Source organism: Vombatus ursinus, unplaced genomic scaffold (genome assembly GCF_900497805.2).
Source record: "Vombatus ursinus unplaced genomic scaffold, bare-nosed wombat genome assembly UNPS02014768.1, whole genome shotgun sequence".
NCBI classification, from domain to species: Eukaryota; Metazoa; Chordata; class Mammalia; order Diprotodontia; family Vombatidae; genus Vombatus; species Vombatus ursinus.
In genome coordinates this window covers 33,202,161-33,216,364 of record NW_020954546.1, presented here as the reverse complement: position 1 = coordinate 33,216,364, position 14,204 = coordinate 33,202,161, and the positions used below count along the sequence as shown (strand labels likewise).

Below are 14,204 nucleotides of genomic sequence, written 5' to 3'. Positions count from 1 at the left end.
ATATTACCAACAAAGTCCAGCTGGAAGAGACAAAGAGAAAATCCATTTAAAATAACTGCAGAAAATATAAAACACTTGGGAGTCTACCTGACAAGAAAAACTCAGGAACTATATGAACACAGCCACAAAACACTTTACACACAAATAAAGTCAGATCTAATTGTTCATGGGTAGGTCAAGCCAATATGTCAAAAATATGTTTAAGATGATCATTTTCTTTCCCTCTCCTCCACTGAATTTCCATAATGCCTTTAGCATATTTCTTACATATACACTATTTCCTGACTGTTGCCTGACAATATCACAAGATCACAGAATTTGAGACCTGGAAGGGATCTCAGGAGTCATCTAGCCCAAGATATACTTGAAAGAAATCCCTACTAGAACTTCCTCTGGACACTATCCAGCTTCCCAATGACCTTCTTAAACTGTGGTGCTCAGAAATGAACACAGTACTCCAGGCCAGAGTATGGTGGGATTAAGCCATCCTTATTCCTGGAAGCTATGCCATTCGATGCAGATTAGATATTTGGGGGCCACTCAGGGTGCTGAGCCAAATTGAGATTGTCGTATTCTTCAACCACCAAATTTTTTTTTCTCTCAGAACAAATGCCGTCTGAGTAATCCTCTCCTATCTGATATGATGATAGAGGAACTCCACCTTAACAATTCTATTTCTCTTGAAAAAACCAAAAACACACAGAAAATATATGACTTGAAAAAGTTTTATTCTGATAATAAACGTTCATGGAATCCAGCAGATGACCCCAGGATTCAAAGGAACTGAGGTTTGGCTGCTAACAGAAGTTTCCATGAGGAACAGGTGTCCTCCAAAAATGCAAATAGTACCAATAAATATCCAAAGCAGCCACCTAATAATTTACATAAATTAAATTTCACTGATAAAAACATCCAGGAAGGCTGAGGTCTGGGGAGATTGCTTCTGAATGTGAAATTCCTTAGCTTGGTCCATTTCCCTTTAAGGTCTATTTTCCTAGCCCTGTGAGGCCCTCAGCAGCTGCAGGTCATCCATGCACTTCTTAACCCAATCATCACTAGGGTTGGCACAAATCTGCCGTTTTTGGTCTTGAACCTATAGAGTGAAGGGAGAGGAGAGGAGAGACCAAGAAATTTTTCAGCTAGAGATGAAGGGAAGGTCTTTCTGTTACCCTCTTCCCAACTTCCTGTAGATTTCTGGAAGGCTTTAAGGAACCACTCTCCCACCTTCTGAAACCTCTATCAGGTCCATTGTATCCATCTGTCTCTTACTAGAGACAACCCCAGGAGAGATTATCTCAGCCTCCTTCTTGGCCTCAATCAAATTCCAGTTGCTTCCATTTATCCCTCCCCATTGGAGGGAGTTGCTCTCATCTTGCTGCCTGGAGAACCAGACCTGGGCATGGGACCACATGGGCTACCACTCTCCCTGTTTTCCATGGTTTCACCTGAGCTGCCTAATCTAGCCATTTGGCCAGATGGCCAAATGTCTTCATTTTCTCTTTCTATCATCTCGCCCTATATCCCCTCAAGAGCCTCAGTGGGTAGATACTCACACCACAGATGGCAGGATGCTCCTGCTGCTGGTCTCATAATAATCATAATAATTCTCTGTCAATCTGTTTCCTGTCATGGGAGAAGCAGCAAGTGTCGATGCCTACTATAAAGGAAAGAGACACCTGAAATTAGGACAGTCACACATTCACACTATACATTCTTTCAGTGCTGACATTATCTCAGGAACATGCTTTCCATCAGGCATACTGGAGATAGGATTCCTCATGTCTCCCTACCCTGGTTCTTTCTAGTACCAGGTGTGATTCTCATTGTGCCTGGAGGAGGGTCAGACCAGCTATTCTCTTCCTCATGGGGAAAACCTGAAATATGAGACCTAGAGGGAATATCAGAGATCTACACATCTTATTCCTATCTTTTAGAGAGGAATCCACCTGCTGGAGATCCCATGGGTATTTAGTGTCAGAGCCAGAACTAGAATTTGATTGGACTAGAACCCAGACTAGTGTCCTTTCTGCTCTCTTCTCCTGCCTTGAACTTACATGTTAACCAGCATAGACTGTCAAGGGCATGTTAATGCTTTCAAGTCCAAAGTGCATAGAAAGCCTCCCTGTTCCTACATTCTCCTTTCCAGTCCTCCCCCTCCACACCCTCATCAGATCCCTATGATCATACCAGGCTTGTCCCTGGCCAGGGTTCTGTCCAGCTCATGACCAGAGCCTGGGCACAGTCACAGAGGGCTGGAAGAAGCTCACTTACATATATAGAGTTTGCTGGAGATCTGAAGGCCATGACCATGAGGATGGAGAGGACAGCCACAGAAACCTTCATGATCCTGAGAGGAGAGAAGGCTTGGAGGAGCCGAGCACAAGTTAGGAGTCTCTGGAGGTCTATGTGTCTGTCTCGTGTTTGGGCCCTCTTTTATAGGGGTTTCTAGGAGTATGTGAAAAGATGGAATCAACCAAAAATGAGTGGAATTTCAAAGAAAAAGTTGATGTCATGGTGAAAGTTTGGAAACTGAAATGCAAAGTCAGTATCAAAGTCATCAAAGTTAGCTAAAGTTTTCCTCCTCAGTGCAGTTTTATCATGTGGAGGGGGGAGTGTAAGGGGAGAAGGGATGGAGAAAGAAGGGTGTGTGGAGGGGAGAATGGTGCTCAGGGGGGAAGTGGTGAACTTGAGAGGGTAGCAGAGAGAAGCAAAGACAAATAGAATGGATAATAATGTTAACCATCAATTTGAAGGCAGTATTCTGAATGAGCACCATACTGACATATGGCTTTCCCTACCTAGATCACAAAATTGTAGATTTAGACCTAGAAGGGACCTCAGTGATCACCTAGCCCAAACATCTCATCTACTAAAGCCTATGTAAGCCCTATGGATCTTTATCCCAACACTCAATCCCACTGATAAATTGAGTCCCCAGAACTTGGCTACATATATTCCCACCTCCCTTTGCTTACTACAGCTACTTCTGAGGGTTCAGAAATTCTCTAATTCCATAAACTGGAGCTCCCACTAGTTGGTTTCTTCTAAGATTAGCAGTTGAGAATCAATTGAATCATCCAGATTTAAGGAAATTTTACAAAGAAGTGGTTCCATAAAAACAGTTGGTACAAGACATCCTTGTACCAAAAAAAAGTCTATGACATACACTCCCACAAGGACATCCAGAGTCCAGGGGAAAGACGGCTGAAGCTCAGAGAGTGTGGACATGATTAGAAAACTTGGCGATTGAGAGTTTTATTTGTGATAAAGGTGAAAAACACATTTTCTGGTTGCTGGAAAGTTCTTTTCTCCCATTCATGGAGTGTTTATGGAGTTCAATTAAGCATAATGAACCTTCTTGGCTTGTGATGTAGACAGTGACAGGGCTTGATAGGAAATAATGGAAAGATAGAAAGGCCAAAATCTTCCAGAACCATTACACTAATACATGGTGTAACCCACCAGTACATGCAAGCATGGTATTCGCCCAGCCAAATTGGGTATGTGGGGTAGGAGCAGTAAGAAGACCTGGCCAAGGCTGAAGCCAACATCTCTCCTTAGGCATTGCCCCCTCCATAGCAGGGGTGTGCTGGAAAACCACATTTGCCCCAATTTCTGGAATGTCTCTGTCCTCAACTCACTTGATAATTCATAGATGATCCCTGGGCTGAGGCTAAGTTTCCTTGACCTATCCTAACATGATTCATGTGTAAGGTCATTCCAGTTCAAAGACATTGAGCATCCAGTCTCAGGCCAGTATATGATTGATTGATTGAGACATGATACATATATGTGTGTGTATATATATGTATATGTGTATGTATGTATGTACACAGAGGTAGATAGCTGTCCTCCCACCACCTGCTGCTTCTCCTATGTCAGCCAACACATACCCAGACATTATGTGATAGAATATACATATACTTTAAATTTACCAATTCCAGGTTTTACCAAGGGAACTGTGAAAGAGTTAGTTGCAAATGGTGGTCATAAGCAGAAATAGGGAATGAGGACTCTGAGGTCCTGGCCTATTGATCTATCTATCTTCTTATATGATGATATTAGTAGCACGCATTTGTATAACATTTTAAAGTCACAGAGAACTTTGACATTATTTTATCTTTTTTTAAGAGGCAAGTGGGATTAAGAGACTTGCCCAGGGTCACACAGCTAGGAAGAGGCTGAGGCTGGATTTGAAAGCAGGACTTCCTGACCCCAGGGCTAACTCTCTAACCATTGTACCACCTAGCTGCCCCACCTCATTTCATCTTAAGGAGTTCAATTGAGCATGGTGAATCTTCTTGGTTTATGAGGTAGGCAGGGTTATTATAGTCCTCCTCATTTTATTCATGAGGAAATTGTATCTTGAAGTATATAGTGTGAGATCTCGGTCTAAATCTATTTTTTTCCAGATTTTCCTGGTTTTCCCAATAGTTTGATTGAAGAGAATCCTTACCCTAATAGGCGATGTCCTTGAGTTTATCAAAGTCTATGCTGTCCTTTCTGTCTGCTTCTGTCTCAGAGTTAAGTGAAAAGAAGACAGGAGAAGAATTTAGACAGTAACAGCAATAATGTGGAAGGAAGCAATTTTGAAATAATTCAGAATGCTGATCAGTGGGAAGACTAGTCATGCTATTCAAAAGAATGATGACAAACTTGCTTCCTACCTTTGCCAGAGAGGATGTAGACTACAGAGGACTGGAAAGGGGCAAACACTTTCAGCCATGGTTGATGTTTTTATTTGTTTTGTTTGATGATACTTATTTGTTACACTGGGAAGGTTTCTTTTGGGGCAAAGAATGGAGATTGGTAGGTAGTGATAGTGAAGCAAAAAAGAAAAAGAGCATCAATGTAAAAAAAAATTAAATACATAGAAGATAGAAGAAAGAAAAAAGAAGAAAGTTCAAAAGGGTATCCAGATAAGCAAGGGAATTTCTTTACTATTGTGATAAGTTTAACATATACTTAATAGACTATTTGGAGCAGTTCAAGAAGGTCTGTTGCTTCTAAAATCACATATAAAACCATCTGATATTTCATAGTCTTCAACATTCTTTTCTCTCTCTCTGTTTCTTTGGATCAGTCTGTCTGTCTAACTCCCTCTAGCTCTCTGTCTCTGTTTCTGTCTGTGTCTTTCTGTCTCTTTTCCTCTCTCTCTCTCTCTCTCTCTCTCTCTCTCTCTCTCTCTCTCTGTCCTCCCTCCTTCCCTCCCCACCTCTGTCTCTCCCTGTCTCTCTACCTCTCTATCTCTATCTCTCTCTGTCTCTATCTCTCTGTCTCTCTGTCTCTCTCCTCACTTCTACTTCCCCCTCTGAGCTTCTATTGGATAGAAGGATCACAAGACATGAATATGTTTCCCCAGCCAATCTAAACACTTTTTCCATCTGTCCATCCAAGTACTTTCTCATTGAACCCAAAGTGTTGGATTGCTTGCTTGCTTGCATCCTATAACTTACTTTAAGAGAAGTGGGGACACTTGATATTTTTTGCTCAATCAACAGCCCACCCTTATAAAAAAAGATATATGCAAGTATATGAAAATCTATGTCTTTATAAAATTTCATTTGAAAGCTAATAAGTGTCAGAATTCATACCTGCTGATTCCAAATCAAAATTAGTCAATTTAGCATAGATTTCTCCAACATTAAAACAAACAGTTGTGAGGTTAATGCTAAATAGGCTGAATCCACGTAGAAGCCCAGCTTAGCTAAGCTGTCCATGATCACTCAGATAGTGAAGACAGGATTTGAACCTAGTTATTCTGACTCCAAAGGCAGCATGTTTTTCCTCATGTCACATCATGTGAAATAATATCCCATTTTGATAGCCTTTTTCCTCATTCTCTTTCCCTTTCCTACTATGAATTTCCATAGTGTCTTCAGCCTATCTCTTACATATACACTATTTCCTGACTGTTCACTGACAAGATCACGGACTCATAGAATTTGAGACCTGGAAGGGACCGCAGGAACTATCTAATCCAAGATATACTTGAAAGAAACCCCTCCTAGAACTTCTTCTATAGGTGGTCATCCAGCCTCTGTTTAATAACCTCCAAAGAGAGGAACCAACTGCTATTGGAGGCAACTGGTTCCAGTTTTGGACAGCTCTAATTATTAGGAAGTTTTTCCTATTATTGAGCCTCTATTTACTGTTTGTCACTTCTACCCATTGTTAATGATGGGCATAAACAGTACAAGTGTGACCCCTTTTCCTCAGATAGCGCTTCAGATGCTTGAATACAAGTATAATGACCTCCGTGAATCTGTTCCTCTCTTTACTAACCATCCTTAAACTCCTTCTTGCATGACAGGGACTCTAGGACCTTCTCCTTCCTGATTGCCCTCCCCTGGACACTATCCAGCTTCCCAATATCCTTCTTAAACTGTGGTGCTCAGAAATGAACATAGTACTCCAGGCCAGAAGATGGTGGGATTAGGCCATCCTTATTCCTGGAAGCTATGCCTCTTGGTGCAGATTAGATATTTGGGGGCCACTCAAGGTGCTGAGCCAAATTGAGATTGTCATATACTTCAACCACCAATTTTTTTTTTCTTTCAGAACAAATACTGTCTGAGTAATCCTCTCCCATCTGGTATGATGATAGAGGAACTCCACCTTAGCAATCCTATTTCTCCTGAAAAAAACAAAATCACACAGAAAATATATGACTTGAAAAAGTTTTATTCTGAAATCTTTGTCCAACAGATGTTCATGGAATCTAGCAGATGACCCCAGGATTCAAAGGAACTGAGGTTTGGCTGCTAACAGAGGTCTCCATGGGGAACAGGTGTCCTCCAAAAGTGCAAATAGTACCAATAAATATCCAAAGCTGCCACCCAATAATTTACATAAATTAAATTTCACTGATAAAAAACATCTCAGGAAGGCTGGGGTCTGGGGAGATTGCTTCTGAATGTGGAATTCCTTAGCTTGGCCCATTTCCCTTTAAGGTCCATTGTCCTAGGCCTGTGAGGCCCTCAGTTTAGCTCCGGGTCAGCCATGTACTTCTGAACCCAGTCATCACTGGGGTTGGCACACATCTGCCGTCCCTTTTTGGTCTTGAACCTGTAGAGTGAAGGGAGAGGAGATGAGAGACCAAGAATCTTTTCAGCTAGAGATGAAGGGAAGGTCTCTCTGTTACCCTCTTGCCAACTTCCTGTAGATTTCTGGAAGGCATTAAGGAACCACTCTCCCACCTTCTGAAAACTCTATCAGGTCCATTGTATCCATCTGTCTCTTTCTAGAGACAACCCCAGGAGAGATTATCTCAGCCTCCTTCTTGGCCTCAAATTCCTGTAGCTTCCATTTATCCCTCCCCACTGGAGGGAGTTACTCCCATCTTGCTACCTGGAGAACCAGACCTGGGCATGGGACCACATGGGCTACCACTATCTTTTATCTACAGTTTCACCTGAGCTGCCTGATGGCCAAATGTCTTCGTTTTCTCTATCATCTCACCCTGTTTCCTCTGAGGATTCTCATTAGGTAGATACTCACACCACAGCTGACTGGGAACACAGGCTGCTGGTCTCATAATAGTCTGTCACAAATTTTCTGGGGATCTGTTGACTGACATAGGAAAAACAGCAGGAGGTGGGAGTGTTGGAGCCCACTGTAAAGGAAAGAGATGCCTGAAATTAGGACAGTCACACGTTCACACTACACATTCTTTCAGTGCTGACATTACTCAGGCACACGCTTTCCGTCAGGCACACTCAGGATGTCATTTCTCATGTCTCCCCTCAAATACCAGACATGATTCTCTGTGCATGGAAGAGGATCAGGCCTGCTGTTTCCATTCCCAGAGTGGATCCACAGAGAAAACACAAAGAGTTAGAGGAGGATAGGATGTCAGGGATCAGCCTTTCCAGATCTTGCCTTTTAGAGAGGAAGGCGCTTGTCACAAGGTATCTAGTGCCAGAGCCAGAACTAGAACCTAGATGGACTAGTACTCAGTCCAGTGCCTCTGCTCCTATCTTGATCTTATATGCTAAGCAGCAGAAACTGTCAAGGGCATTTTAATAGTTTCAAGTCCAAAGGCATAAAAATCCTACCTGCTCCTGCCCCTCCCTTTCAGTCCTTCCCCTCCCCACCTTCTTCAGATCCCTATGATCAGACTACATTTATCTCCTGTCAGGGTTCTATCCAGTTTATGACAAGAGGACCTGGGTACAGCCACAGAAGGCAGAAGAAAGCTCACTTACTTGGAGCAGAGGATGCCAGAGAGCTGAAGGCCATGACCACGAGGATAGAGAGGGCAGCCACAGAGACCTTCATGATCCTGAGAGGAGAGATGTTGGAGGGGCAGAGCACGAACTAAGAGACTCTGGAGGTCTGTGTCTCTGTCTCATGTTTGGACTCTCTCTTTATAGGGGTTTCTGGGAATACCCAGAAAGATGGATGCAACATAAAAATAGTGGAAATTCCAGCGTAGAGCTGATGTCATGGTGGTAGTTGGAAACTCAAAAGTGAGCCCACAAAATGTAAGGCTGGTGTCAAGAAGTGAGTTTCTCCCCCTCAGTGCAATTTCATCATGGAGGAAAGAAGAGGGCGGAGGGAGAGAGGAGAAGTCTGTATGTGGTTGGGTGGCAAGGGTGCTAAGGGGGAAGTGGTGAACTTGTGATAGTAGCAGAGACAGATGAAACATATGCAAAAACAAATAGGAAAGAGTTATGTTGATCATTGATTAGAAGGAGTATTCAACATGACCTTCCTATTTCTTTGATATCATCACTGCCTAGACCTTAGGATTGTAGATGTAAAACTAGAAGGGTCAATAGTGGTCTAATCCAGGGTTGGGGAACCTGCAGCCTTGAGGCCACATGTGACCTTCTAGGGCCCTGGATATAACCTTTTGACTGAGTCCAAGTTTTACAGAACAAATGCTTTTATTAAGGGAATTTGTTCTACGAAGTTTGGATTCAGTCAAAGGGCTGCTCTTAAGGACGTAGAGGGCCATGTGTGGCCTTGAGGAAGCAGATTCCCAACTCCTGATCTACTCCAACATCCTCATTTTACAACTAAAGAAAATGTGGCCCAGAGAGAAGTGACTTGTCCAAGGTCATGCTGGTAGTCAGAAGCAGATCCTGACTATGTTCCCAGGTCTGCTGACTCCGCATCTTTCCACTCAAGGTGACAAGTCCATACAGAGGAACCACCTGTGGTCTTATCAGGACCCCCATGGAAGATTTTTGTGGAAATAGGGACAGAGCAGAAACAGGCAATGAGGACTTTGAGTCTCGGTCCATTCCTTGATCTACCTTCTTATATGATGCTATTAACAGCATATGTTTGCATGACTTTTCGAGGATACAAAAATTTTTGACACTATTTATTTAATCTTCACAATAACCTTGTGAAGTAAGTAGGGTTGGTATTCTTATCCCCATTTTATTTATGAGAAAATGGAGATGACATTTAGTGGATAGAACTCTAGGCTTGGAGTAAAAAATCTTAATGTTCAACATTTGGAGCCTGGCTAAACAGACAGTAATATATTAATGACAGGAAACACTATTAAATCATAAAGAATGCCAAATAGGAAGAATACACAAAAATGTCAATACACAATAATGAAAAGTGGAAAAAGCAGAATTAGGAGAATTATTTGCAAACCTGACTAAATCACTATAGAGAATGCAATCATACACACACGTACAATAAAGGATGAGGAACACTTAAAAGTATTAAGTAAACTACAATTGATATTTTGAGGGAAAGGGTTTCTGGCTCTGAATCTTAGAAGCAAACAGTGTCCCTGGACAAATCACTCCATTATGCTTATCCTTGAAATACTTTCACTCTCCTCCTTAATTCTTAATTGGTCAAGTCCTCTCTCCAAAACTTACTATCACGTGATCTTTAACCTCACAGTCAACGCTCTAATAAGAGGAATTGTACATAACGACACTTGCTACAAAATCATCGGTTATGATTATGTGGTGTCTTGTCCAAGTTTAAACATCTAGTGAGTAACAGATTCAGGATTCAGTCTTGGGCTTTCTGACTTCAGGCAGTGTTATATAAACTTTGGGGGACACTCTTAAGGGGGAGGAAGCAATGTGAGACTGTAGTGGGAGTGTAGGGATGAAATAATGACTACAATTATTAGACATTGTTTAATACAATATCATTATGAATATGACTTTTTAAAAATGAAAATAAAGTTCACTCTAAATCAGCAAAATAAGGTATGGAGGGGTGATGGAGATGTGTACATAACAGACAATGTTGCCGTTGGATGAATTTGGAAATGGTTATAATAGGAAAGGTATCTCCTTCTATTTTCCTCCAGTTTGTTTCTTATATAACCTTTCATATCCAGGTCTGGTGTCTCTTTGGAGGACATTGCAGCGAATAGTATAAGGTGCTGGTCTAAGCCTGATTTCTGTCTGATCACCTTCCAGTCCTTGAATTTGCCAAATTCTCTTTGGTATGTTTACAAGCTTCTGATTCAGAATGAAGTAAATGGGAGTAGGAGAAGAATTGATGCAATGACTGTAATATTGTAGATGAAAGCAACTTTGAACAACTTGAGAATGCTGATGACTGTCATGACAAATCATTCCGTGAGAAGACTGAAGATGAAGGGTATTGCCCCCGCTTTGGGCAGGAAGGTGAAGGCCTAGAGGTGCCAAATGAGACAGGCATTTTCAGCCACGGCCAATGTTTTGGATTGCTTGGTTAACTGTACTTAATCTGCTACATGAAAGGGCTTCTTTTGGGAAATAACGGGAGTTAGTGGATACTGGTGCTAATCCAAAAAAGAAATAAAAGCACAGGAATGAAAAATTTAAAAACCACATACAGCAGAGAAGAAATAAGAACAGAAGGAGATAGCAACAAGCAGGGGAGTTTGCCTACCATTGTGATAAACTTAATATATACTTTAAAATAGCCAAATTGTATTCGGTCGAAGTTCACAGATTCATACACCTCCCTCTTTTCCGCACTTCTTTGTCTATTCCAATATGAGCATTCATTGATATTTTAATGTTCATAATAAAAAAGGAAACATTTTATAGTCTATAAGGGTCATGACGATGTTTTTGGTATGAAGGAAATTAGGAGAGACACAGTGTAAGTTTAGGGATCACTCCCTTATGGTCAGTGGTTTGGCTTACAAAACTCTGCCTAGCCCTGGTATAGGCTTGAACTGTGGCTTTTCTCTGTGGCTCCCTCCTTGAGCTGAGGGCCATAAGTCATTCTCCCTCTCACATCCTCAGTGTCCTGATGCCCAAATGAGACATATGGGACATGGAGAGATACAAGGGTGGGAAGGGACGCATGAAGGACCAAAGGCACAGAAAGAAGGTCCTCAGAGAGAATGGGAACAAAGGTTAAATGTTACAGCAAACCCACAGAAACATCTTAGTCAGACCTCTACCGGAAGGAACAATGGTGTTGTCTGAGCCCTGGGAGAGGAAAGAAAAAGAGAAGGAAAGAAGATGTCACTGCATTCTCCTTAGCCAAGAATCAACAGGGGGGAGGAAACCAGACTGAGGTCTAGGATTCTTCCTTAGCAGTAGGAAGCAGAAGAGGACTTCTCCTTTCTCCACTGAGTTTCATTCAGAAATGGGGATCCCACTCACATGACTAGTCAGGAGAGATTTTGTGGGTTTCCTGCCCTTTTCCCCTCCAGAAGAGGTAGTGTGGGATAGTGGCTACAGGGTTGATTGGTTCAAATCCTGGCTCTGAATCTTAGAAGCCAACAGTGTCCGTGGATAAATCACTCCATTATGCTTATCCTTGAAATACTTTCACTCTCCTCCTTAATTCTTAACATCCTCTGATCTCTTTCCTGAGCTTCACTTTCACATCACCAACTGCCTGGAGAAACACTTCACTGGAGGTCCTGTTAGCATTTGGAAACCAACATACTCCAAGCAGAGCTTATCATCCATCCTTCTAAACTCAGCTTCCTTTTCACTGTCACTTTTCCTTTGGGGGTTCAACAATCCTTTCCAGGAACACTGGTTTGAAACTTCAGCGTTATCCTCAACCCTTCACTCACCATTTCCAGTCATTCGTCAAAGCTTATTAACTTTCCCTTCACAGATTCTCCTGTACTGTTTCCTTTTCTCCACTTAAATGGTCACCAGACCAATCTAATCGTTCCTCACCTCTCCCCTGCGATATTGGAATAGCTTTCTGGTTGGCCTCTTGCCTTCTCCAAACTTTTATCTCCCCAATTCATCCTGCACAGAGCTGTGAAATTGCTATTTCTCAAGTTTATGTCTAACCACATCACCGACCTCCTCCAGAAGCACCAGTGTTTCCTCTACCATTCCATATTTCTCTTCTAGGCCTTTGAGAAGGCTGTCCCTCATATCTAGAAGGATCTTTCTCCTTCCCTCCACTTTGTATAATCTTTACTGTCTTCAAGGCTCTGCCCAAATGCTACCTCATACAAGAATCTATTCCTGATTCCCCCCCATAGATAGAGTTTATCTCCACCCCCTGTAATTACCGTGAATTGATTTTGTAAATAGATTTTCAAATTTACCTCTCTAGCTCCATGTAGTTTCCTTCCATTGGGCTATATTCCATTGAACTACAAAATCCTTCTGGGTAGGGATTGTTTCATTTTTGTCTCTGGGACCTCACCACCTAGCACAGTGCTTAGCATACAGTAGTCACTTGATAAAAGCTTGTGGAATTCCAATGAATATTGTAGAGAAGATTGCTGTCCTGGGTTGAAGATTGGGCTCATTGACCTCGATGGTTCCTAAACACCCCTGCATTTCTCCAATTCTACACTTGCTCAAGAAACTACATCCACACAGAGTAACCAACCTTGGCCCCATAAAAGAGTTGCAAAAATGCACCAACACTGTCCATTTGTGGAGATTGGGGATTTAGAGTGTTGACCATTGTATAAACCACCAGATGTGGTGGACATGTTGGTGAGCTCTGCTGAACTTTTTTCTCCTTCATTTTAAAATCTTTGTTGCAAGAGTGACTCACTGGGTAAGAGACATTCAGAAATGCATGATGTTAAAATGTGTTAACAAAAATAAGATTAAACTCTAAAAGAAAAGTACAGACACATCCTTTGGACTTCTCCATTGTTTCTGAAGCCATGAAAAGCCTCTTAAATTCTTAGAGATACAAAGAGATTTACTCTTATATGTTGTAGTGACCATTTCAGCCCAGCCTGGTGGAATAGACAGCATACTGGTATTGAAATCCAACAGCAACGTTTGAACCCTGTCTTGAACACTTCCTAGCTGTGCTGTCATAGGAAAATCATTTAATCATATTTCATCTCCTTAACAACCTGTCTCATTCTACAGGCCATACAAGGAAAATTATAATGCTATCCATAAATAGCACCCACCAATAAAACATAAACCAAACAATAAAGAATAATGAAGAGTCATTCCTTCAATAAAGCCCTTGACAGTTTAAAAAAGCATGTTCTTCTGCCTCTGTTATCTCATGTAAGCCTCAAGGCAGCCATAAAGGATAACCAGGATAGAAAGTTTGAATGAATTGCCTAAGATCACACAGCTAATGCCCAGCAGAGTCCAAGTGGGAATGCCAAGGAGGATTGCGTGCATTTCAGGACACACACATTACACACACATTAGTTTGTGGTCCTCACCACAACCCTGGGAGGTGATATGTTAACAGGTAATATCATACCCATATAGCAAATTAAAAACCTGACACACAAAATACGTGACAAGGCTTAATGAAGATTTGTATTAATTCGCTCTTCCCTAGGTTTCCTCTCCTCTAGTGGAGAAAATACTATCTTCACACTAGAGTTGGGGAAAACTAAAGTACAGTTATTAGGGATTTATTCAAAGACATCCAGCTAGAGCTTCTGACAATGTGTCATACATATCCAAGAGGACAATAGGGAAGAGGAGGCAGAGAAAAGTGAAGGAAGTCAATTGTGAAAAGTTGGGTCCATCTATGGAAAATGCAGAGCATGGAGCAAGAGGTGGAAATGACATTAGCATATTGTGGGAGGAAGAGTAAGGAGACCAGTGTCACTAGATGATAGAATGCATGGAGGGGATTGAAGTATGAGAAAAAAGGGAAAGGAAGAAGAGGCCAAGTTAAGAAGAACTTTTTAAAAATGGAACAGAGGATTTGATAGTTGATCCTGATGGTAATAAGGAAGAACTTTGAAAAGAAAAAGGAAAGGAAGGAAGGAAGGAAGGAAGGAAGGAAGGAAGGAAGGAAGGAAG

At 41.7% G+C, this 14,204-nt stretch overlaps 1 protein-coding gene across 1 annotated transcript; it reads right to left on the bottom strand.

Annotated features, from left to right (window-relative positions):
- Window positions 1-6,666: 6,666 nt before the first annotated feature.
- Window positions 6,667-8,531, bottom strand: LOC114043180 (C-C motif chemokine 4-like). The gene is made up of 3 exons (XM_027862190.1): window positions 8,208-8,531; window positions 7,501-7,615; window positions 6,667-7,068 (listed from the first exon to the last, which is right to left on the bottom strand). The coding sequence occupies exons 1-3, from the start codon at window positions 8,278-8,280 to the stop codon at window positions 6,981-6,983; spliced, it is 276 nt and encodes a 91-aa protein (XP_027717991.1). The 5' UTR covers window positions 8,281-8,531; the 3' UTR covers window positions 6,667-6,980.
- Window positions 8,532-14,204: the final 5,673 nt, after the last annotated feature.

Excerpts from the sequence above, each read along its gene's own strand:
- LOC114043180 (XM_027862190.1), bottom strand. The coding sequence starts at position 8,280 with ATGAAGGTCTCTGTGGCTGCCCTCTCTATCCTCGTGGTCATGGCCTTC. Across the intron at positions 7,616-8,207 it reads TCTGGCATCCTCTGCTCCAA|TGGGCTCCAACACTCCCACC; the intron begins GTAAGTGAGCTT and ends TTTCCTTTACAG. Across the intron at positions 7,069-7,500 it reads TGTTCCCAGTCAGCTGTGGT|GTTCAAGACCAAAAAGGGAC; the intron begins GTGAGTATCTAC and ends TTCACTCTACAG.